Source organism: Ambystoma mexicanum, chromosome 7p, assembly GCF_040938575.1.
Source record: "Ambystoma mexicanum isolate Mex_15411 chromosome 7p, UKY_AmexF1_1, whole genome shotgun sequence".
Taxonomy (NCBI): domain Eukaryota; kingdom Metazoa; phylum Chordata; class Amphibia; order Caudata; family Ambystomatidae; genus Ambystoma; species Ambystoma mexicanum.
Window position 1 is genome coordinate 823,296,186 of NC_090939.1, and position 25,213 is coordinate 823,321,398.

General features: G+C 47.9%; 1 protein-coding gene across 2 annotated transcripts in view; it reads right to left on the bottom strand.

Moving 5' to 3' along the window:
* The window catches only part of TUBGCP3 (tubulin gamma complex component 3), a 1,162,672-nt gene that overhangs the window by 716,292 nt on the left and 421,167 nt on the right, over window positions 1–25,213 (bottom strand). For both annotated transcript variants that reach the window (XM_069636982.1, XM_069636981.1), the window contains exon 8: window positions 3,307–3,432. In XM_069636982.1, the coding sequence (XP_069493083.1) occupies window positions 3,307–3,432 (126 nt within the window). The remainder of the gene's footprint in view (window positions 1–3,306; window positions 3,433–25,213) is intronic.

Genomic DNA, 25,213 nt, shown 5'->3' on the forward strand with positions numbered 1-25,213 from the left:
CTATCCCTGATGTTCGGACAAAATGCGACCCATATCCCTCGTTCATTCTAGTGTGTGGCAATTATCACACCCACATATTTCGCCAGGAATAATGTGTTCCCTGTGCCCCGCGGTCAGTCTGTGAGCTACATGGTTTCTGCGTCCAGTCGCATTCCTTTATGTGTGACATATTTCACAGCGTCTGTGGTCCGATTAAGTGTGGCATATCTCCCTCCCCTGTTTCCCCTGGGCCTCTATCAGGATGAGATACACTTGTGGTCTCCAACCACCCTTCCAAGTTAGACGCCTCTTCTCCAATTCCCTCCATTCCAGCCCACTCCCCACTCCTTTTCTGTGCGTTTCATGGTGCGTGGATGTTGTTCGGTCGTTTTCATCCAGTTTGGAGCTGGAGAGAGAGGTTTTTAGAAGTTTTCTGAATTTTAGATGGTCCTCCATAGTTCCTCCAAGTTTTACGGCTATGCAAGAGAAGGCTGAGCCACCAAGCTTTTTCCTCATGTAGGGTTAAGGTTCAGGGCGAATGTTGTTGCTGGATCCAAGTGTCCTTGTAGATGGTGATTTTCTTTTGTATGAATTCCCCTCCTTGGCCGTGGATTGCTCTACGTTATGCACACTGTTTGAGGCAAATCGTTTGACTGGTAGCCAACGTAGAATCCTTCGCGCTGGTGTGATGTGGTCTCTTCACAAGAGTTTGAGAAGTCTGTCAGCTGCATTCTGTATTTGTTGCAGTTTTCCTCAATACGTAGTCAAGCATTCCGAGGTATACGCTTTTGGTGTAGTCTATCAAGGACATGAGGGAGATGATGGCCAGTGTTTTGTGCATGAAGGATAGGAAGGGTAGAATCTTTAGCTATTTCCCATGAATAAATAAAATCCCAGATAGCATTTAATGGTATTTTTGGGAAAACCCCATTTAAAAACCTAGCACTGAAAAAAAGGGAATGTGGTGCGAGGTGTATGTGCTTTGTCATATACACTCAAAATTGAAATGCTAAAAAGCATCATCATAACACGGCTTTCCACCTAGAATTTGGGCTCACTGAAGTCCTTGGATATAACTGAATTGTGGAATGACAAAGCATTTGATTGGTGTCTTCCTTAGTTAATAAAGTAAGTGACCGTTATTGCTTCAAAAAAAATAACCACAATTGGGGTATTTTGAGGGAGAACCGGATCACTCATTTTCAAAAGCTGTAGTGGTGACCAGGGCAGAAAATACAAGTGTCGAGCCTTATTTTTATGGTACAATTCATGAATTAAGTTGAACATACCTTCAACTAACATACAAGAACAAATAGAATTACTATATCAAGTTTGTGCAGAATGCTAGCACAATGCTTAACACCTTTAGTTACCGATCAATAAAATTTGCTGAACTTACGAATGCTTTCCTTTGCTTTGCTCGTGGTTTGCCATATGAAGCAATATGATCTTGTCTTACCAATCACTTGCAAACAGTAATTATTGGGCAGGAAACATCGGATACCACTAAGGTTCTAAATGGCGTACTACAAGGTTCGATCGATTCTGTCACAATTCTGTTCAACCGGAACATGAAGCCATTAGGGGAAATGGCTAGCAAACAGAGTGCACATTTGTCAGTATGCTTATAGGCAGCTTTATACAAAGATGTCCTCAAAAGCAGCCGCTGTTCGGTTGAGTAACTGTTTAGAGGAGATCAGTGAATGGATGGTTGTACATTTCTAAACCCTGCAAAAAAAGTGTGATGGAAACAGGAGGTTCAAGGAAACTGTGGATTTGGAATCTCTTGTGCTATTTATTAATAATTTGGGTGAAAATAGAAAACTTTATCCAAAGAGCATTGAAATTGTTTTTTTCTAATATTTTTTTTAAACTTCTTGTGCAATCACTAGTGATGTCACATATTGATTATGGAAACGCTTTGCCAATGGGTATGCCTAAAATTCTTTTAGCCCCGTTGAAACCAGCATTTAATGCTGCAGCCTGGACAATTATAGGGGCAACAAGATTTGATCACGTAACGCCAATCTTGAAGTCTACATTGGCTGCCTATTGCTCAGAGGATATTTAAATTCCTCCGTTTCACACACAGAGAACTTTAAGACGATCACCTATCTAGCAGAAAAGCTAAACATTTCTGAAGGAAAGAGGGTTGAGAAGCCATGATATGCTAAGGTTGGTAGTGCTAAATTTTAAAAGGACAACCACCCTGAATCACTCACTCCCAAGAGCAGCAGCAAAGCACTGGAACTAACTTCCAAATTTATTAAGATTGACATTGGACTATTTATAATTCCATAAACAATGAAAAGCATTGCTATGGAAAAAAGCGTTTAACTGATTTCAAGACCATTTTTTTTTTAGGGTTCTATGAATACACATTTTATTGAAGTTTTATGGCAGTTGTACTTGTGAGGACGCAACATGGGGGGCAGCAAACAACAAAAAGCATCCAACTGCCTGATCCGTTAATTGGGGGTTGAGGTGGGGGGGGCGGGGGAAGACTCCTGGCTGCTTTTAGGCTAGGTGGATGAATGCCCTAATCCACCATAAAACAGTAATTAATGCAAGAAGAGACCTAACGCAACCAAGCTCCAACAGCAAAACCTCATAGGTGAATTAGTCCGGATGGCACCTCGTGTATTAATCGATCAGTTGCATACTTAATGTTGTAATTGGTTAGCCTTCAAAATGACCACAGCTGGTTGAAACACATGTTGGCTGTTTGTGTATGGGTTTTTCATCCCTAGCTACATAAACAAGTTTTCACTATGTGGCACTTTGTGTATTAATCATTCACCTATGATGTTTTGACATTGGGGCTTGATTGTTTTAGGTCTCTCCTCTAGTTGTTAGTGAGGACAACTAACTTTATTTTTAGCATAGGACATATTTTTATCTAACTTACAGCGTTCAGGTACAACTTGTTTGTCCAGTTTGCACTATATAAAAACTTTAATGCTCAATTTAGAAAAAAACTGCAGCATGCCTTTTTTCATACCATTTAAAATAAAAGGTATTGTGTCAATAGCAACAACCACATCAGATTTTCTTTTCAAAATGTGCCTGAATCCAGAGAATGGAACTTCCAAGAGATGCAGTATTTCCTCATACTTAACAATGGTAACTGTGCAAGAGCAGGTGAGCAACAACTAAATGAAATAAGTGCGTCTGAAAATATTCCAAGTCAAAAGATTGGAAAGAAAAGCAACTCATTATTTGAATTAAATTTCAGGCAGTGACAAGGTATGGGCATGAGTTTAACAGACTAGTGATAAGCAAGAAGAAAAAAAGGAATGTATTTGCTCTTGAATTAGCATACAGTACCTGTCCAACAAGTCCAAATGACCGGTCCAGACTCCTCTGGTCAGTGTATTGTCTTATTTTATTATGTAACCAACCGAGTTCTGCAAGTCGACTTGTCGTATCCTTCAAAGATTTGGAAAGAGCAATCTAAAACAGAAAGTTAAAACCAATTACAAAGATGTGCACGGCTTCAAACAAGCAGTTTCTGATCGGACCACAACATGAAAAAAGTTAAATCTGTATGCAAATATAGGAAATTGAACCAAAGGTCGTTTTTTGACAGTGTTCTACTCTGTACAGTTTTGAGACATTTATCCAACCCACCAAAACCCCCTTCAAATATTTACTTGCCCAACAGATTGTTGTGGCATTTTACACGCAACGGTACCGCCTCAGCGAGAGTTACCTGGTCTGGCAAGACCACGTGAGGTGCAACCCCACTTACATATTTGCAGCCAAAATGTACAGCTATCAAGTGATCAGTTACATTCATCTTCAGCTTAATGCACCGACCAAACGCTCACTAACAAACACAAATATCATATGCCCAGGAATAGCAGTTTATGCCAAACATTAGCCTTATATACCAAGGTAACGCCATATTATGCAAGATAAAGGTTTGAACACCACAGAACAGCCTCATATACCCAGGCATTGCATTTGTATTTAGCATCAAGCGGCATCTGGCGGGAAACACATTTTATACCAATTTAAAAATCCCCACTAAGCAACTTGCACCCTCCCCCACAAGAAACTCCTTGTATAGTCACCTGGTAACAACAGAGAGGGGAATAGAAGTTGTTAGGGAAGTTGTTAGGGAAGATTTCCATAAGGTGCAATTTTCCCTCCATTTATGGACCCCCCCAAACTTTTTGCTTTTGTTTGGCTAACCTAACCTGACTTTTTCCAGTGAAGCACAGCCTTCAGCTGCGCTCCTCTGGGCTTTTGCCCATCAGTTAAGGGGAAACTGACACGTCCTTCAGAGGGTTAGTACTGGGAAACTATATTTCCCTTAGACTTTGACTATGTTGCCATTTCTTGGTAACTTTATCTATGTGCCAAGTATCTTACAATACCGTGCATAGGGGTTCTTTTGTTTTATAGCCCCAGACACCATCTAAGGATTTTTGGGTGATTGTACAAGTGTGCCTGGGATGAACTGGTGGCATCAGTTTTCTTTTATAGTAAGTTTCCTTCTTTTAAGTGAACCATATTGCGTTTACCACGTTTGGCTCAAGACTGTGGCCAGTGCCGAAAATGGGTGTATCACGTAGTCTTTTATACGGTCCTTCCCCCAGGTCGAGCAGACCAGGGCTTTTCTTATTTGGGCATGCAGCCTTTTGCAAAAACCGCACCTTTCGCAGGCGTGTGCTAGTGCCCAGGAAGAGGATTGGGACTGTCTGGTCCCAATCCACACTACTGGTGCCAGTATGTCTGGTATGCCTGAATGACTTGAACCATTGAGGGCCGTGATTGGTCCACACCTGGCGTGCATGCAAGATAGCAGATATTCCATTGGCTATTCCAGATTTGAGCGCGAGCTATTCCAGATTGGAGCACGAAGCAAATCTTGGATAAGAGAAGGGGCTCTGCATCCATTCCAGGACGATCACCTGAAGTTCTCTCCGAACTACAGAAGGAGCCAAGTATCCTGAAATGCTAAAGCAGTGCCGCAGAACCACCAGAGACGTGCTGTAAGGTTTGGCACCCTGAGCTCACTGTTATCCAGTTGGACCCCTAGTTTTGCATCCATCACAGAAAGCATGCAAGAGCGCTTCAACCCTTTGGAGTAGTGGGAACCACTACTCTCGACCCCTTCGGATTACCCTCCCAGAGAGCCTCATCAGAATCGCTAGCTTGTGGTCCTGGGCCCTCTGTCGTCAAATTTCGTAGTCCTAGCTGTTCTGGGTCGCGATTGAAGAGTGTGCCATGCCACGAGCATTAGCGGTCCCCGTGTCCCCCTGCTGTGTTGACGGTCGTTGTAGGAGCCTTGCCTGCCTGCCCCCCCTGTGCCCTGAGACGTGCTGCACTGGAACGGTCCTCTTGTCCTCATCGACAGCCGAGAAAGGCTACTGTCCCGCCTCAAACAATTGTCCGGTCCACGCAGCTGCCGAGAGCCAGAGCAACATGGAAATGCAGAGGATGAACCTACAAGCGACCTGGCCTAGACCGGCAAAGTTTGGCCCGGACTGCGTCATGAGTCGGTGGGTACTTGCATAACTTACCGGTGGCCCCCTGGAACAGCCATTGTTCTTTACGGATGATAATCCCTAAAAAGATACTCACCTTTTCTAGGCTAGCCTGCGCTCCCGAGCCATTCCCGAAACCCGCTCTGCCTACAAGAGGAGACCCTCCTCGAATAGTGGGACACCGTTCATCACCTCAAGCCCCTTCCTGAACTGCTACAGCTCCATGAAGAGGACCTGCTTTCTCTCATTACGCACGACCGCGCATTATTAACGAACTGCTGTACTTTTGAGCACAAGGGTCCCCACTACGTAGGGATGGACTTCTCAAGTTCGGGATCGATTCTGAAGAATTGCCTAATGCTATATTTGGGTTAACCTACCTTTCTGTTGCAGGCTGTGGCTATTATTCATCTCAACCGGGGGGGTGCTGTTGAGCAGCCTACAAAATGGGTGCCTAAATGCATAGCTCTGCTCCTCAGCTAAGAATCCACCGCCACATCTGCCTGACTGGGTTTGAATAAACAACAAGGTGCAAGAACCTAGTGTGGGCCAAAAACGAATAAGATCCAGCAGATGCAACGCACGATATCCCAACATGAAAGATGAGCTGAATGACGCTGGCGAAAGGCGTGTGCGGGGCTGGGGGAGGTGTCCCTGCCTTCCTGACTCTGTGTCTCTGCAGTAAAAGGCACCAGCTGAGGCGCCCTGGATCGTGCTCCCCTCGACAACCAGACGTGCTGCAGGTGAGTAGTGTCAGTCCACCCCGCCTCCCCCCTCGCAGTGAACGTGGACGTCCGAGGTGCTGGCTGACTGAGTGGCCGTCACCGCCACGCGAGAGGATCCAACAGTCAGTTATCCGGTTCTCCCGACCGGAGATTGCGAGGGGCCCGCCCACCAAGCCAGCCCCCCCCCCCTGTGCACCACAGAGGGCCCCCTCGACCAGACTGAACAGCAGCAAGGCTGGGAAAGAGCAGCGTAGCCGCATTCGTGGAAAGCGGATGAAGCATCATCGGAGGGGTCCATTACTACGTTCAGGTAGGAATTGCAACCTTACCCGCTCCTGGAACACCTGTTTGCCTGGTTCCCGCACACTGCGCGGGAGCTCTGTTGACTATTAGTGTTATAATCAGCACCTGAATATAACCTATACTAGACTGCCATAATCCTTACCATTAGCCGGCACCCCGGGAACAGTCTACTGAACTGACCCCAACCCACCAGTGTGGGTAGAAGCTACAGGATGCTGGCTCGGGGAGCGACCAGCCTGGTTCTACAAAACTAGGCTGGTCTACACTCCTCAACAGCACGAGGCGTCATAAAATAGTGCGCAATACCACAAGTCCATACCAGACTCCAAGGGATCAAGTTCCACCACATCTCTTGAGGGGCAATTACTGCACAACTTCATGGTGCACACTACCGCACATGATCCGTGCTTCGAACCCCCACGAAGGGCGGTCTCCTACCGCATCATAGCACTGCAACTAACAAAGGCCAAGGAACCATGTTATAAATACTACTGGTCACAGCCAAAACAAATAAGAACCGTCACAAACCCACATTAGAAAACATCCGCCACACTGTGCAGGGCTGCTATCAATCCCACCTGCGAAAGCTACAAAACATACTGGAAGGAAAATGTACAAGTACTCTCCTCGTTTAACTCATCAAGCGACTGCCATGACCAAAGGGGCCATCTGAGCTTAAGGCTGCCCTTGTCATCCCTCTTCTGAAGAAGTCATCTCTTAATTCCTCACTTTGGTCTAATTTCCGCCCTAGCGCTCTTTTACCTTGTTTTATGAAACTGCTTGAATCACTGGTGTCTCCTCTGCGGTCTTCCTTTGTTGAATCGTCCATGATGCTCGACCCAGCCCAGTCTGGTTTTCGCTCTGGAAGGGGGATGGAAAGTGTTCTGGTCTTCGTACAGGACGATATGGCCAGGCTGGTTGACGGGGGCTGTGTCAGCACCTTGATTCTTTTAGATCTTTCAGCTGCGTTTGACACTATGGATAATGCTACCTTGCTCACCCGCCTGGGCCAGATCAGTGCCTCGGGCCGGGTACTGGCTTGGTTCGGCTCCTTTCTGGAAGACAGATGCCATACTCTTTCACTCCCCCCACCTTTCTTTCTAAATCCTCCCATCTTTGCTGTGGTGTACCTCAGGGTTCTGCTTTGTCCCCTATTCTTTTTAACATCTACATGTTTCTGCTGATCTGCCTCATCCGCTACTATGGCATCAGGTGCTACTCGCATGCGGACGGCACCCAGTTACTGATCCGCCTAGATCTGGATCAGGCTGAGGGGTCGGCGTGCCTTACTGTCGTGGGACAATGGATGGGGCAAAATTTGCTGAAACTGAATGGGGACAAAGCCGAGGTGTTGGTGGTGGGTCCTCCCCTCCCCCCCCCAATCCCTCACTATGGATCTCTTTTTTTTGGCCGCCTTCTCTGGCCCACTCCCGGCTCCTTCCACAAATGTAAAAAATCCTGCCGTTATGTCAGCCAATCTGTCTCTGGGCCTTCAAGTCTCCTCAGTATGCCAGCAGGGGCATTTCCAGTTGAAAATTCTTAGGAAAGTGCTCCACTTGATTCCTCCCCTGCTGCGTCCACTTGTAGTAGCAGCAATGATTCTTAGCATGTTGGACTACCACTGACCCTGAAGTCGCTGTCCAATCACCTAGCTTTTCGGAAGACTCTTAAGACCTATCTTTGGTAACTATGTTGTTTGCCCTGGCATGTCTGTGTCATCATGCTTGTAGCTCTCTTCTCTACCAGCGCCAAGATGCCTTCGGGTGTACGCGCACTCTATATAAATAACCCTAACATACCAAAAAGAAGGGCCTGATGACCCTGTTCACAGGTCCAAGACCCCCACCCTTTGAAAAAACCTCACCCCCCAGGAACTCACAAACATTAGGAGAAGAGGAGAATTCAAGAGATGACCAATTATTGCAAACCATGCAAAATGGGTTCCTAGCCATCAATGTGAAGCTGGACGATATCGTGGGCACAATAGGGTCACTGAAAGCGAAGATTGAAAAAGAAAGTGGCCGCATCACCGAGACAGAAGGGCGCATCAGCACGAACAAAGACAATATTGCACGCCATGATCGCACATTCAACTCCATTCAAACGGAACTCAAGAAAATTGTTAATATATGCCATAATTTGGAGTCAAGATCCCGGCGTAATAACATCCGGGTGGTCGAGATCCCCGAGACAGCAACAAAAGGTCCCATGGAACTCTTCATGGAGAATCTCCTCAAATCACTTTTCGACCCCTCCAAGTTCTCACCACAGTTCCTGGTCGAGCGAGCACATCGGACACTTCCCCATCCGCCGGATGTCCTCCCCCCCCACGAGGACAATAATTGCCAGACTGTTAAATTACTGTAACAGAGACATAATACTTTGGCTCGCCAGGGAAAGAGGCACTACAGTTTGAATCAAGCAGAATACATATATACCCTGACTTTGCAACCGGCATACAAACACAAGGAAGATCCTATGACACTGTGAAATGCCTCCTTCGAGCCCGAAAAATCCCATACTCATTGATATTCCCAGCCAAGTTGAGAATTCAACACGAGGAGAAAGGCCATTTCTTTGAAAACCTCTATCAAGCAATGCCCTATGAAGATGCGAATATACCTATGCCCCCCGAGACAACCACACCCAGGGACCAATGCACCACGCAACAACGAGGAAGAAGGTTTAGAGGAAAATGACAAACTTCAACAAGGCTAACCAGAAGTTCCGACACCCCACGACAATGTTGACGGACGGATACATCGAGAAGCCCTGAGGAGCGTCGAGCTAAACAGAAGGAGAGTCTGTCGACATGGCCCCCCAGGGTTTATCCAAGAGATTGAAATGGTCACATCAAGTTGGGGCAGATGGTGAGGGGGGGGGGGGCAAGTTGGGGGAGAACATGCATGATCAGTGTTCAAAGGGTCTGGGCAGTTATCAGCCCAGCAGTTATGGGAAGTAAAGTTAACAAAAGTTGTGGCAAAGGTCATACAATCTGGAACATACTTATGCATAATCGAACTATGATGCAATGGGAAAAAATTGATAATGAAACAAGCACTATGCCATGGCTCTCCAGCTCAAGCTGATCTCTTGGAACGTGAGAGGTCCAAACAACCCTATTAAGACGAGAAAGATCTGGTTGTACCTAGACACGCACCTAACGTTGTAATGTTCCAAGAAACCCATGCCCTGGAGACGACTCACAAACAGATAGGGAAAGAACAATTTTATACCAACTACTCTTAGCAAGCAAGAGGATGGTAACAATCATACACAAAAATATTGACTTCAGAGTGGGCATACCAACATAGACGCAGATGGCAGACATGTGGTGATATCCGGCACCATGAATAACAGGCCGTTGATCCGAGTGAACACGTATGGTCCTAACTCTGATGACCCGACATTCTACACCAAAACAGCCATGTTGATGGACCATACCCCGGACGTTCCCACTATTTGGGGAGGTGATTTCAATGCAATATTGGACCTCTCCATGGACAGATCGAGCACCAAACAAAGGAATGTGAACAAAGTAGCATACACAATAAATCAGATTATGTTCCAATACAGCTTAATAGGCATCTGGAGATCAGAACACCCAACCTTCAAGGAACATACATACTACTCCACAGTGCACAATGCTCACTACCAAATAAACTGGCTAATATCTGAATCCTGAAAAAATGAAACGTGTAAATCTACAATTTTACCACGCACGTGGTCCGATCACTCACCTATAGTGCTTGAAATACTGCAAAACAGCTCCCCTACATCAAGACCTCGATGGAGAATGCCTCCATCTGCACTACTTGACGATTCCTTGGTAGAAACACTAAGGATAGACATTGAAATGTTCTTTGCTGAAAACTGATAACTCTTGTTCCCAGTATCTCCACGGTCTGGGAGACGTTCAAAGTATGGCTTCGAGGAGCAACGATAGCCGCCACATCTGGTATTTTAAAAACCACCAGGGTAGAGTTAAGAGACTGGAGAAAACCTTAGAAAACTCGAAAATGAACACAGCAGTACACACGACAGGGCACTGCTGGGATTAATCAAGAGCAACAGACAAAAGTTCTGCGAATTAGCTGATCAAGAAACCAAGCAAGACGCTATGGCGAGGTAGACCGCCCTGGGAGGTTGCTAGCTGGGATAATTAAAGGTGGACGTGAGACACAACACATAAGTGGGATCACCAAGCCTAATGAGCAGGCAACCATTAAACAAAGAAATAAACAGCATGTTTAGGGATTACTATCAAACACTTTACTCTAACAATGATAATGTTACTATAGCAGAGGTAGACCGATAACTGGCACAAACTAAATTACCCACGCTGGATAACGTTTCCAGCGCAAAATTAAATAGTCCAATTACAGTAGAAGAGATTGCGGACGCCATAGCCTCCCTAGCATCATTTAGTAATTTAGTAAAGCCCCAGTCCCAGACGGCATGGCATAGAGCTATATAAGGCTTACAAAGACATCCTTGCTCCTAAACTACTTAAGGTGTGGGAAGAAGCATGTAGTATAGGGAAATTGCCACTCTCCCTCACCAAGGTGGTGGTAACAGTCCTTGCAAAGCCTGGGAAGCCCACAAACGAAATGGCCTCATACCGACCTGTATCTCTGATAAACTCGTATGCGAAAAATCTTCGCCAAGAGGGTTGCCCATAGATTGATACCACATATGTCTGACTTGGTACACCCGGACCAGTCAGGATTTATACCGGGAAGAACCCCTGGCCCCAAACTGGAGGTGATTATTTGGCACTATGGCACAAATAAACTGAACTCCCAGAAGCAACAATGATATTAGATGCAGAAAAAGCGTTCGACTCTGGATCATGGAACTTTTTGTTCGGAGTCTTGAGGCGCATGAGGTTAGGAGGAGAGTTTAGTAAATTTGTAAGATTACTGTACACTGACCCAGGGGCCAAAGTCTGCACCAATTGGAACTACTCAGAAACCACTAGGCTCTCCAGAGGGACCAGGGCAAGGGTGTCCATTCTCTCCAATCCTGTTCGCATTAACGACAGAACCCCTTGAGAGCAGGATCCGCGAGTCCCGCAGCCACAGAGGAATACACATACAGGGTCCCCCACAAATTATATCGTATGTCGATGACACCCTAATATACTTGAAACATCCCGAGGAAAATATATCACCAAACTTAGCAGAGATCGATACGTTCACCCTACATTACAGATACAAGATAAACATTACAAAATCTGAACTGTTTCCCCTAAACGACAAAACCATAGAGCTCACGCAGCTGCATGGAATAAAATGGGCAGGAACAAAGGTGAGGTACCTGGGGATACAGGTGGCGAGGTCACATAAGGTTCTATAAGAACATAATCACGCAAATGATCTAAATACACTTGAATATAAACTCACTTTATGGAGTAAACTCTGACTATCATTAATCGCAGAATTGCAGTCCTGAAAATGATTGTTGCCCCGAAACTATTGTACTTTTTTAATCCCATCCCGATATGGCCAGGTCGACAATTCTTCGACTTGCTCCGTAGCTTGGCCGTGGGCTTTGTGTGGGGTGGTAACGCTGCCCGGGTGAAACGGAAATCACTCACAGAGCCATATCATTGTGGGGGGCTTGCAGCCCCCGACTTCGAGCTATATTACTTGGCCGCACAGGCACATTATGCTGGACTGTGGTACACACCCGACGTCAAATATTCACATCTAATTAGAAAAACGCTCTGCAGCACCAAATTATATAAAATCCACATTTCTTTTTTTTTTAATTAAAATGTATCTGGTTTATATCATTAAACCTTACATTTATACATTTGTAAATATTGCTCAATTCATTTTGAAACTTAGAATTAAAATGATCAGTTCATCTGTTCAATATTTCAGACGCGATTTCTGTCCAGAATCGGATAACCGGCGTTATCATAAAATCCACATAATATGCTCTCACAAGATAGACTCCTGCATGTTTGATCCACTGTGAGCTACACTAAAATGCCTGGAGGTGCATAAATTATAAGTTACTCACGGTAGTGACTAACATACTCTTAATACATAGTCCCCTTCCCTCCATACTGTGTGGGCATCCCTTCCAAGGGACGGGAGACGGAACCTTTTTCGCCAGAAAAAACCTTCTTCCCCTTTAAATTAAGGGGCGCAAAGGGGTGCGGCCCAGGGAGCATGCACTGCCCCGACTCCGCCCTGCGGCACCACACCTCAGTCCCCATTGTCGCGTCGACAATAGATCTAACATTGCCTAATGACAAGTATTAAAGGGGAGGTTGGTGGGACGATGGAGGAAAGGGGACTAAGAGTATGTTAGTCACTACGGTGAGTAACTTATAATTACTCTCACGTCCCCTTTACTCCATACTGTATGGGGGATTACAACTGATTGTAGCCCCAGGGTGTAGAGGAGACCCTTCTTAAGCAAATAGGTTTCTGAGAACTGCCCGTCTGAAGGACGGATCAGATCTAGAGCCGGCATCCAAACAGTAATGCTTGCAGAAAGCCGAGGGAGAGGCCCAAGTGACCGCCCTGCTTATGACTTGCCAAGGGACATGGCACTGGAATGCGATGGCCGTTGCCTTGGCCCTGACTGCGTGGGCATTCATGTTGGCCGGAAGCGGCTTGTGCTGGCCCTCTTACGCTTCTTTGATGACCGAGACCATCCAGCGGGATATGGAAGCCTTAGAGGCCGGATAGCCTGGTCTTCAGCCTCTGAAAATGACAAACAGGGCAGCTGATTTGTGGAAGCCCTTGGTCCTGTCCAAGTAGAATGTGAGGGCACGTCTGACATCCAGGCAGTGCAGCACACTCTGTGCTTCGTCCTTGGGATCGGGAAAAAACGTAGGAAGGACGAATTCCTTGTTCAAATGGAAAGCAGATGGAACCTTGGGTAGAAATGCTGGGTGCGTCCGCAAGACTACCTTGATCTTGTGAAAGGTGGTATACGGCTCCAAGGCGACCAGTGCCTGGATCAAGCTGACCTTACAAGCCGAGGTAAGGCCGACTAGTAAGGCCGTCTTGATAGTGACCAGCCTGATGTCCATGGACGTCATTGGCTCGAATAGTTTGTGCACCAGTGCGCCCAGGACTAGGTTAAGGTCCCACACAGGGTGCAGTCTCTTGACGGGCATGTAGAGCCTAGCGAGACCCGTCAGATGTTTCTTGGCGATAGGGTTGGAGGAGAAAATGCCTTCCTACGAGTTCTTGTAAGCCCCAATGGCTGCAACATATGTGCAGCAGGTGTCCACCTGCAAGGCAGAATGAGCGAGGTGCGCCGAAAAGGAGAGCATGTCGTCCAACGTGCACGCCAAGGGGTCGATTCCCTTGGAGTCTGCCCAGTGGCAGAATCTGATCCATTTGCTTTTGTACTGGGCCCTGGTAGCTTTGCTCCTGGCGCCTTGTAGGATCTCCAAATTGGCCTGCGAGAGGCTAAGGTGCCTAAGCATCACCTGCTCAGGTACCACGCTGTGAGGGCTAGTTTCCCTGGCGCCACGTGGATGACTCTGGCCCCCTGCTGGGCCTATCGGGAGGTAAATCGGGGGCACCTCCGAGAGGCCGAGTAGCTCTGAAAACCATGGCCTGGCCGGCCAGAGTCGGCGAGTCTCCTTGATCTTGCAAATTACCCTATAGATCAGGGGAGTGGGTGGAAAGGCGTAGGCTTTCATGCCGGTCCACTGGAGGTGAAATGCGTCGCCCAGAGAGCCGAGGCCCTGACCTTGCCAGGATGCGAACTGGGGACACTTCTTGCTGTGCCAGGTGGCAAAGAGATCCACGTGGGGGTGACCCCACCTGATGAATATCTGAATAAACAAGGTCATTTAGCTGCCACTCGTAATGGTCCGCTCCCAGCCTGCTGAGCCTGTCCGCTTCAAGGTTGGATACCCCAGGGAGGTGGACTGCCGTGAGGTAAATGTCGTTTTCCAGGGCCCACTCCCACATGCTGATCGCCAGTCTGCACAGAGGAGGGCGATCTGGTGCCTCCCTGCTGGTTGACATAGTACATGCTGGTCGAGTTTGTCTGTCTGGATGAGGACAACCTTGCCCGTGAGAAGTGGTACGAATGCTCTGAGCGCTAGCCAGATTGCGTTCAGCTCCAACCAATTGATGTGGTACTCCTGTTTCTGTCGAGTGCAGGTGCTGTGGACCGAGAGATAGTCCTGGGTGGCTCCCCAGCCCTCGAGTCTGTGGTGATGGTGGCCTGCAGGGAGGGCGCCGAAATGGCTTGCCCGTCCGTAGGTTGCAGTGCCTGGACCACCATGATAGGTCCGGGTGGAGAGATGGAGGAACGATCATCTCGGATTGAGAGCCCCGCTCCTGATTCCATGAGGCCGCGAAGTGCAGCTGAATCCTCCTCATCCTTAGTCTCGTGTGGGGCACGGCTAATAGGACTGCTGCCAGTAGACCCAGGAGATGTTGGTACAATCATGCCGAGGTCACCTCTCAGCAGAGGAAGTGGGCTGTGGCTCTCTTGTTGACTGAGATTTTGCCCTCCGACGGGAAGAACTTCTCTGAGCAGGTGTCCCAGATGAGGCCTAGGAATGTCAGAGTCTGTGTAGGCTGAAGCTGTGACTGAGATTGAGCGAGAAGCCCAGATCGTGCAGTATGTTCATAAGGGCATGGGAAGAGTGGTGAACCGCTTCGGGAGATGTAGACCTGACGAGCCGAGGTATGGGTAGATGTGGAGGCCCTGCGCTCCGAGGGCCGCGACGGCATTCATGAGTCTGGTAAAGACCCTGGGGGCCGAGTTGAGGCCAAAAGGAAGGACCTTGTATTTAAAATGGTAGCCCATGATCCTGAACCGTAGGAAAGAACGATGGGTCTGCCAAATCAGAACGTGCAGGTACGCGTCCTTCAGATCCAGGGAGCACATCCAGTCTCCCTTGTCCAGTGCCTCTGCTATAAAAGCTGGCGTAACCATCTTGAACTTTTGCAGGGGTAAGGAGAGGTTGAGGGTGGAAAGGTCCAGCACAACTCTCCGGCCCGCCTGGTTCTTCTTCTGACATGTGAAAATCCTGGAGTAAAAGCCAAAGCCTCGCTGGGAGGCTGGGACTTCCTCCACTGCCTGTCTCTCTACGAGCGACCGGCTCTCTGCCAAAAGAGTTGCTGTCCCAACTTGAGGGAGTGGAGGGGAGGAGAGGCTGGGATAGTAAGGCGGTACCCCGTGGATACTACGGATAGGACCAAGGGTCCTTGAAATTCTGGCGCCAGAAGTGTGCATGAGGAGCAAGCCTGCCCCCCACCGAAGACACGTGGACGCGAAGGGGCGTGTCATGCTTTCTTTCCCTCATGGGCTGTAGCTGAGGAGGGGGACTGGAAAAAGCCCTTACCCCCCCCCCCATTCCCTCTTTTTGTTGTTTGCGCTGGCCCTGAAACGGCGAACGGTCCGGCTGCCTGGATCTGCGTTCCTGGAAGCCGCGGAACCCTCCATATGTACAAGCCCCACTCGGAGCGCTGCTGAGATTGGGTGTACGATTTGGGCATGGTCTTTGTGAGGATGGATAAAGACTTTGCTGTCTGTGTGCTGTTTTTCTTCTTGTCCAGCTCCTCGTCCGTAGAGGAGTGGAAGAGGTTCACCCCCCTCCCCCCGAACGGTGGATCGAGTATACACTCCTGGACATCCGGGCTGAATGTTGTTGCCCAGAGCCAGGCTGTTCATCTCATGTCCGTGGCAATACAGATGGCACGACCTGAGGTATCAATATGAGCCACTGTGGATTCAATGAGGTCATGCGCCACCAGCTTGGCTTCAGCCAGCCCCGCCTTAAAGCGTGATTGGCTCTGGGTGGGGAGTTCCGGGAGGAAGTCCGCAATTTCCCACCATGATCTCTGGTTGGCGACAGCCAGCATGGCATTGGCGTTGGCTTGACGTAGATGTAAAGAGGCGTTGGAATAGAGTTTCTTGCCATACACCTCCAAGATTTTCTCTTCCTTGCCTAACAGCACCGCAGAGGAAGAGACCGAGGACGACTGGGGCTTGGAGTATAGTGATGCTGGAGTATAGTGATGCTGCAGTGATCACTGAAGAGTGTGGCTAAGGATGGGCCAAAAGCAAGAGAGTATCCCACTCCACCTGCCTGTACTTGGCGTCCATGCGTCGATTGACCGGCTGGGCCGAGTGGGGTGTGAGCCAGCCCTTCTTGGCCAGGGAGACTACATCGGTCTGTATAGGAATCCCCGATTTGGCAGAGGGGCGTTGCGTGAGGACTTCAGCCAGAACCCCCTCTGTCGGCTGCTCGACTTCGGGTTGGGGGAGGCCCAGGTACTCGGCCAGACCAGCAAAACGTTTGTGGCAGGCCCTGGCTGAGGATGGTGTCTCTGGTCTTCCTCCTCATCCCTTTCCTGCAGATCTGGAGGATTCTGTGGAGGAGGAGGAGGAGTAGTAGTAGTAGTTGGTGCCGGAGGCTGGGGTACAGAGCCCGCGGCCGGAGGCTGAGGAGGCGGCGGAGGCTGCGATGGAGCCCCCTGTGGAGTCGGCTGGGTAGCCGGAGGAGGTGGCTGAACCGGGGCCTAAGGCGTTGGCGGAGGCATCTGTGGTGCTGCTAGCATTGCGGGGAGGACTTCCCTGATGGCGTCCTTGATGAGGACCCCCATCTGAGATGACTTCATGAGGCCGAGGAACTTCTCAAAGAGCACCTCCTCACTGGCCAAAGATGGGTCAGGTGGTGCCGACGGGGTAGCGGGAGCTGCTGGAGCCGCAGCGTACCCTGTCCATATGGACGCAAAGGAAAGCTGCCCTGCGCAAATGAGGGGTAGACTGTAGGCCACATACCTGGTTGAGGACAGTCCCACCTTGGCACTCATTCTTCTCCGAATTCCTAGAATTGTATCGGACTGGTGCCCCTTTCTGGCGCGGGGGCCTTTTTGTCGAGCTGCCTGCCACGTGCCTGCGATGTGGTGCTCTGCCTGCTGGGCCCGGCCTCCTCCAAGACTCTTGCGTGTGGATCACAAGGCCTACCCTGCTCCTCTGTCCTAGGCCCGGAAGGTGTTACACCCTTGACCCGGGGGTCGATAGAGCTGCGTTTAGGCACCCCCTCAGACGTATTGCCGGTATTGGGACGTAGCCCCTCAGCCATGGTGCCTGTGAAAGGGCGGCGCCCCTCGAGCGTAGACCCGGTAAAAGAAACTTCTGGTCCCTCAACACTGCGCCCGGGAGGATCCGAGGATCCCTCGACCCGAAGGCCGGTAGCTGAAGCAGCCTCAGTGCACATGCTGGCAGAAGGACCTGACCGGTCCTTCCCGCGGAGGAGAGTGCCTGAGAAGGAGTCTCCTTTGCGGGGTGCGATGGAAAATATCGGCTCTACCTTGGGCCTGGTTCGATGCTTCATGAAGTTCTTGAGATCCTCTGGAGGCGACCTCTGGAAGAGCTCCCTCTACCTGGCTGGTCTGGTCTTCAGCGCCTTCGAGGACAGCGAATCACATGCCAAACATGATTGTCAACCGTGGTCTGGCCAAGGCAATGTAGGCAGAGGGCGTGGGGTCTGAAGTTGGGAAGAGCCCGTTGCAGGATGGACACCTGCTGAACCCCGTTAGAAGTCAACATGCGCCGGGGAGGAGTGTGACGCCTGAGGATCGAGTACCTGAACGGTAAACAAGACAAAAAAGACAGAAGTAGTATCGCGCGTGGAATTGCATGGCCGAAGCCAAACCCAGGAGCGCTGGTGAATTTGGCCCGTTCCCGTCGACGCGGAAAAGGGGGCTGAGGTGTGGCAACGCATGCTCCCTGGGCCGCGCGCCTCTAAATTTAAAGGGGAAGAAGGATTTTTTCTGGTGAAAAAGGTTCCGTCTCCCGTTCCTTGTAAGGGACGCCCATACAGTATGGAGGAAAGGGGACAGGACGTAAGAGTATGGCAAGACTCAATATTACAAAGCCATACAATCGGAAAACATCCTGCTGTGGTGCACTCCAGACCTACCTCCCACGATGGACGCAGACATCCAGGCTGCATGGGACCCCGACGGAACATTGAAATTAGGAGATCTTTCCAGAAGACAGATTTGTCACTGTAAGCGAGTTCATAGATAAATTAGATGATAACACGGTGAAGGTACTGCAATATTATCGTATGAGAGCAGCGGTGAGGCGCCAATGGCCATCCTACCCAAACGAATCTGAAGCTAATGAGTGTATGGAATTGGTAATACATAACAATAATAGGAAAAGACTTTTAGCGAGACTGTACTCCTAAATCCCATTAAAACCCAAACTTAGAGAACAATGACAAAGAGACACGGGATCTGTGATAGAGGACCTCAAATGGCAGAAGATGTGCACCTCGACCAGGGAAGTATCGCTCAATTCACGACTAAGGCTGATTCAATATAAGGTCCTTAATAGATTACACTATACCCCTAGACATATCACGAGATTTAACCCTCAATGTATACAAACCTGTCCAAAATGCAGCACCGAAGATGCAGATACAATTCACATGCTCTGGAGCTGCCCACCAATCACCGATTTCTGGAAGCTGATTGCACAAACATTATTTGAAATGCTGCCGATCTCACGGATGCCTCATCTGTTAAAATACCTTCTAGGCGATATTAGCAAAACCGACATAAAAATCCGAAGACTGTTTAACATAGGAGGAGTTATTGCCAAAAAATCCATACTGCTGAAATGGAAAACAAAAGAGGCTCCAACGCTTAGCCAATGGCTCACAGAGATGGCACATGTGAACGAAAACGAAGAGGGATACGTGCAACTATAGTGGCAACGTCACGACCAAAAGATATATGGGCCCCATATCGCACATATATGGAAAAGTCAACTGGAAACCAAATGTCAAGCCGGAACACGAACATAGACTATGAATGAAACACTGTACAAGAAGGTTGATATATTCCAAGGACACAGTGAAAACACATATGTATAAGTAACATTACAAGACTAGAGATACACCTCTTTGTACCTGTTGTATTCTAACACCATGCATTGTATGCTGATGCCGTTAGTTAAATAACGTTTTTTTAAAAAGAAATGCCTCTTAACAGAAGGAGATCAGATCTGAAAAATAAGGAGCAAGGCTGTGAAAACACAGACAAGAATTGAGTTTAGAAGAGAAGTAGCAAGAAGAGTTGGAGTAATGGGGCACGTGGAGGTAAGAGGGATAGGAGACAAATAGCAGAATAAAAGACAGATCGAAGAGGGATGTGTAAGTAATTTATGGTGGCAACAGTAAAGACAGACACTAGTGATTACAGTTCAAGTAGGTTTATTAAAATGTACATGCGTGTTGGAAAAACGCCTAATCTAAACCTAAATCTAAGATGGGACCATCTAAAAAAAATAAGGAAGACACTAAGAAAAACCTATTGCCAATCCTTATGCTAAATACAACAAAGAGTGTGGGATAAAGTTCATGGGGAAAAAAAGAAGTGTTCACAAATAAGTCAGGCTGCGGTTGTCGGGATCTCCCTTCCCCAAGTTTTGAGCATGGTACAAGGTGACACAGCACACGCTCGAGCTTCCCCAGCACGAGCTAACAGTTCCTCTGTCAGCTTATCAGGGCAGATAAGTGGTTAAGTCTCTTGTTCTACAAAAAGTATCTTGCCGCCGAAGACCCGATGTCTTCAAAATAAGTAAACAAATGTTTCTTTCTACTTGCACGTTGGGTGATACGTTTTCACCTTTTTATCCCCTCTTCCTGACTCAGACCCTTTTCGGATGTTACCTTCCCTCCGTCTGGTTCACTACTGTTTTTAACACAATTTCATCTGTGACATTCACAAATTTGTCTTTTTAAACAGTTCACTGTGGACAACCCTCGGCCGGGTTCAATCTTGTCAACACACTTAATCGCCACTGCTTTATCGGCATCCCTCGGTCGGGTTTACTCTTGCTAACGTTTCCAATTTACAATTACTTTAACAGTTCTCATGATGCAGGATTCGCTTCACAATCATCTGCCGGTCAAAGGCTTTCGACTGTACAGAGGATTTTACTAGACCCCATGTATGACCACTTTGAACCCTTCTCGCCTTTCTCCCAAGGCCTTCTGGTAATGGTGGTTTCAACAAAAGGGTAATCTCCCAGAGTTTGTCAAGTGAGCACCCACATGGTGCCGGACTCCTTAATAGCTGGCTTGCCCTTTGCGTATCAATAGTTCTTTGTACTTCAATTACCAGCTTGCTACTTTCGTTCAACACAGCTCTCCCCTCAACTCACCAACTGTTATGAACCGCTTGGCTTTTCTTGTCTCTGGAGTCAAGGCAGGTACCATGGGGCAAGCATCTCTCTGGCTTGGTTGTCAGCAGACAAGGGCCCTGTGTACCGTTGACATCTGCTGCAACACACGCTGGCTATTGTTCGCAGGCTTGCAATTCATTATCTGCAGAGGTTTCACAGGCCTTGGTCGGAAAGGGCAAGGTCGCTTCTCTCCTTGGCACGCTCTCAATTTGCGCCGTCTTTCTCCTCCTCTTGAACAGCTGTGCCAAGTTAGCGCTCTCGTCGTGCTGTCTGCCTTGCTCGTATTTTGCTCTTGTGCTGCTCCTTTTATCCCTGTGGGGAAGGGAAAGGGCCGTCAGGTGTGTGTGATTCTCGTCAATTGCCTGACTTTAGGTCAGGCAAACTGCTCTGGTGTTTGTCTGTCTTTCGTGGTGTGCAAACGTGTTTGTGTCGGAAAAGGGGGGGATGAGGTTGGTAGGGTTTACGAAACATACAGGAATGTCTGGGGTTATTATCATGAAATAAACAGGGGGAATGATGGAAACTGAAGGGTTTTGTCTGAGTAGAATGAGAGTATGGGAAATGATGATCAGAGGGACAGAAAAGAGAATGACTGAGTATTCAAGGAGACACCAGAAAATAGGGATTCTGACCGGAAAATAGGGATTCTGGGCAAGATAGTTTCTAGGTGTATTAGAGTTGGAGATCCTAGGGGGCGTATTATTTATGGAGGGGTTGTTGGATCCGGAAGAGAGCGATTCAATACAAGGAAGGGAGTTAGATGCGGTACAGCCTATAAAGATCTTCGGGATCTCGCCTTCTTTTCCCTCCTTTGTGGCACCATACAGCGTCTCTCACCTGGGGTATTTCCCCGAGCACAATTCCAGGTTCCCCTACCGAGATGACCCTTCTTTGGTCATGAATATACTGTCCTGCATAGGTAATCTCAAAGTCTGTTGTGATGGTGGTCGGCGGTTGCGTAGGTGTTTCTCCGGACAATTGATGTTTTTTGGTCGTCGACGAGGGATAGGCCGTTGATGAAGTTGTCGTCAATGCCATTGTTGTCGGAGTGGATTTCGACGACGATTTGGCCGCTGACAGGTGCCTCGTTGACGATTCATTGCCGGAGGAGGATCTGCAAGATTCCGATGACAAATAGCATTTCTTTTTCATCTGAGGTGCTCATAGCCGATTTTAATCTGCGTTTGTGAGATCTCCTGGACGGCTCGGACGTGGGTTTTGTCAAGGAACGTGAGCCTTTCTCCCTTGGTTTTTCCGATGGGATCTTCGTCGACGGGGCCTTGGTCTAGTGCTTAGACCCAGTATGGGACCCCTGACCACTACCTGATGGTTTTTTAACAGGAAAATAATGTTTGCCCTTTTCGTGACCCGTGGACGATTTTGCCTCACCCGTTTGTTTTTTCACCACCCGCTCTTCAGACCTGGATCTCTGACGTGATGGTGACCTCTTGTCAGAGGGAGTGGTAGATCTACGACTCCGTGACGACCCGACTTCCGATGCCGGGTACGCTCCCTCATTGAGCCAGATTAGGCAAAGTTTTCTGTCCTTAAGGGTTTTTTGTGAGGAACCCTGCCAGATGTCACATCCGTCCACGGAATGGTTGGGGTAGAGACAGTAAAGACATTCCGTATGTCTATCGCCCTCATACACATTTTTTAGGCTGCAAGTGTCACAAGGCCTAAATAAGGACTTGTTTGGTCCCCAGGTCTCAATGATTGTGAATGGAACCGTGTACATTGCTCCTGATGGAGGAAGTTGAAGAAATACTAATTTTCTGAAGAACGTAATTTTCTCTTAGGAGAGACGAACACAAGGAATCCCAACAGCTTGGAAGACGGTTGAAATCTGAGAGGAAGCTGCTGGGGCAGAGCTATACACTTGATGTCCGATTGGTGGGGACCAAAAGCACCCACAATAACATCGATGGGACACTCAAGGTGTCACGTTTTTTTCCATAGGAAAATTACTAGGTTAATGTAACCGTGGATTTCCAGCCTGACGGGGAATATTCACAGCATGTGAATTCATGAAAGATCCAATGCTGGGGAAAAAAATGTGTCAACACTTTCTCCAGTTGTCTACTGGCTATTCAAGGCAGGATCTAGGACAACCTTTTATAAATTAATCCAATGAAGACAGAACTAATGGTGCTTGGCAGAGCTGCATATTGCTGGCCATGTAATCTTTGCCCCTCCTCCACCCACAATTGGGGTCTTGCCAATCTAGTCAAACTCTGGAGTCCTTTTAGTAAAATGTACAACAGAACCACAGGCTGAAACTGTCAAATAAAAGCTTCTTCACTTTAAACCCCTTGAAGATCATCACTCCGTTCCTCAACTTCTCAAAAAGGGTACAAATTACAATGGGCCTCATTACACGGTAGGCGGTAAACCATGGCGCTATTAGCGGCATGGTTCATGCCGGTAATTTACCGGTACCGCCTTGGAGGAAAGGGGAATTACCGCCCTATTCCAAGGTTGGGAAGGCGGTAATTCCTCCTTCCTCCATTTCCCTTCCCCATTCCCATTTTTGCCCCATAGGGCATAATGGGAATGGGGAAGGGGCTAATTACGGTACCGCAAATTGCGGTACCGTAATTAGCTCCCTGATCCCTTTGCGGGTTAGATTTTTAACACCTGCAAAAAGCAGGCATTAAATTCCCCAACCCGCAAAGGGACCTCGTAGTAAGGCGGTAAGGATTTACGGGTAAAATACCGGTAAACCCTTACCGCCTACCGTGTAATGAGGCCCAATGTCTCGTGTCCAAATTAGATTTCTCCAACAAAACATTGGACTTTGCAAATATCTGGTTAACCGTCTGCAGAGTACAAAATGCAGCAGCATGGCTACTGATGAGCATTATTGCAACAATCATATTATGAAAGCTTTGCACAATCTTCATTGGCTGCCGTTGAAACCAAGATAGCAGTTTAAGCTTCATTTTATGCCCAGAGAGCCTGGTACTGAATGGGCCCAGCATTCATACAAGAGAAACAGAACAAAACTTCTCTCAAGCACACTGTGCTCCGTATACTCCCTTCTCTTTACTATCCCGCAAACTTCACACTGAAGGGAACCAGAAACAGATTGTTTTTCAATTCCTACCCCCATTTGATGGAACTATCCTCGAACAAACTGAAAGCTAACAAAGATCATTCATAGTCTAATAAGGTTCTAAACACATCTTTAATCCATACTAGAACTACTGTTCTTACCAGTCATCCAACTACCAGTGGACATTATATAGCTGCAGGATGCCACTTCTGTGTTATCAGCATGGTTAATAAAATAATAGAACATAGTGTGATAAATCCGGCAGAGTCATCACTAATTCCCCGGTAGTGACCTCCTCACATGGCGCCAGGGAACGGCAGCCGCTATCTGATCCTGACCCTGGGGGTGGATATATGAGGGCGGATCACATGGTCGGAGACCGCTGTCGGGTGTGGTGTTGACTCCAACAGACTAGAGACAGTATTCTCCCATTCCTCCTGAAGAAGACCTTATAATACCCAAGTTCTTGATGGCTTGTCATCCCACAAATGCCCCCGCCCCCGTAATAAAAGCCAGAAACCTTCCTTTATGTCACTCTAGACAAAATTCTATTCATGCCTCAAACATGCACAAAACACATAACTTCTGTTTCTGATGTTTACCTGTATAAAACCTTTGAACATCATTTAAGAAATCGAACATCTATGGACTTCAGCTCCTATAAAGCCACAAGTGTTGAGACTGAGAAGAGGAGGAAGGAGTTAATGCAGACTAAGAGAAACCTGAAACCTAATGTGCAGACCGATCAGTTGTTTGGCTGAACCTAAAGTGTGCAGGCCATTTAAAAATGGCATCCGCACTTAACACAGCAGAACGGGAGAGAACTGTGTTGGAGAAAGAGTAAGAGAACCGGCATATGCATGCGGCGGCTCACAAACGCGAGTTACACATACCAGCATGGTGTGAAGGAAGGAGAGATGCAGCAGGCACACCTGAAGGACTGTGTAAGCGCCGGGGGCAGAGCAGAGCTCCTGGAGGTACAGTCGTGCCGGGAAGCAGCATTCTCCAGTCCAATTCACAGAGGGAAGCCGGTGGGTGAACGCAGAGCTGCAGGAAACGCTGGGGAAACATCTGTGTCAAATAAGAAGCCTTCCCAGTGAGGAAGCTTCACCTCAGAGGAAGGCCATAAATCAGAGACGCTGCAAACTACCAGTGATTCTGCCCAGAGTCATTGGGGACCCTGGGGCATATGAACACGCACGCAATTAAGTGAATACATTATGTGAGACTGCTATTATGGAAAATGCTCAAAGGACGTTTAAATACAGACAAAACCGAAAGTTAAAGCAATGCCCAAAAGGAAGAATATTTGAATACCCACAAGATAAAGTGTAGTAACAAAACCTAAACATATACCTATGCATGAGATGTCAATATGGGGGAAAGCTGGAGTGTTGCTAAGTAAACATACTGAAACACAACAAAGTTGATTTGGCTGTGGCATAGTGAAAAGGACA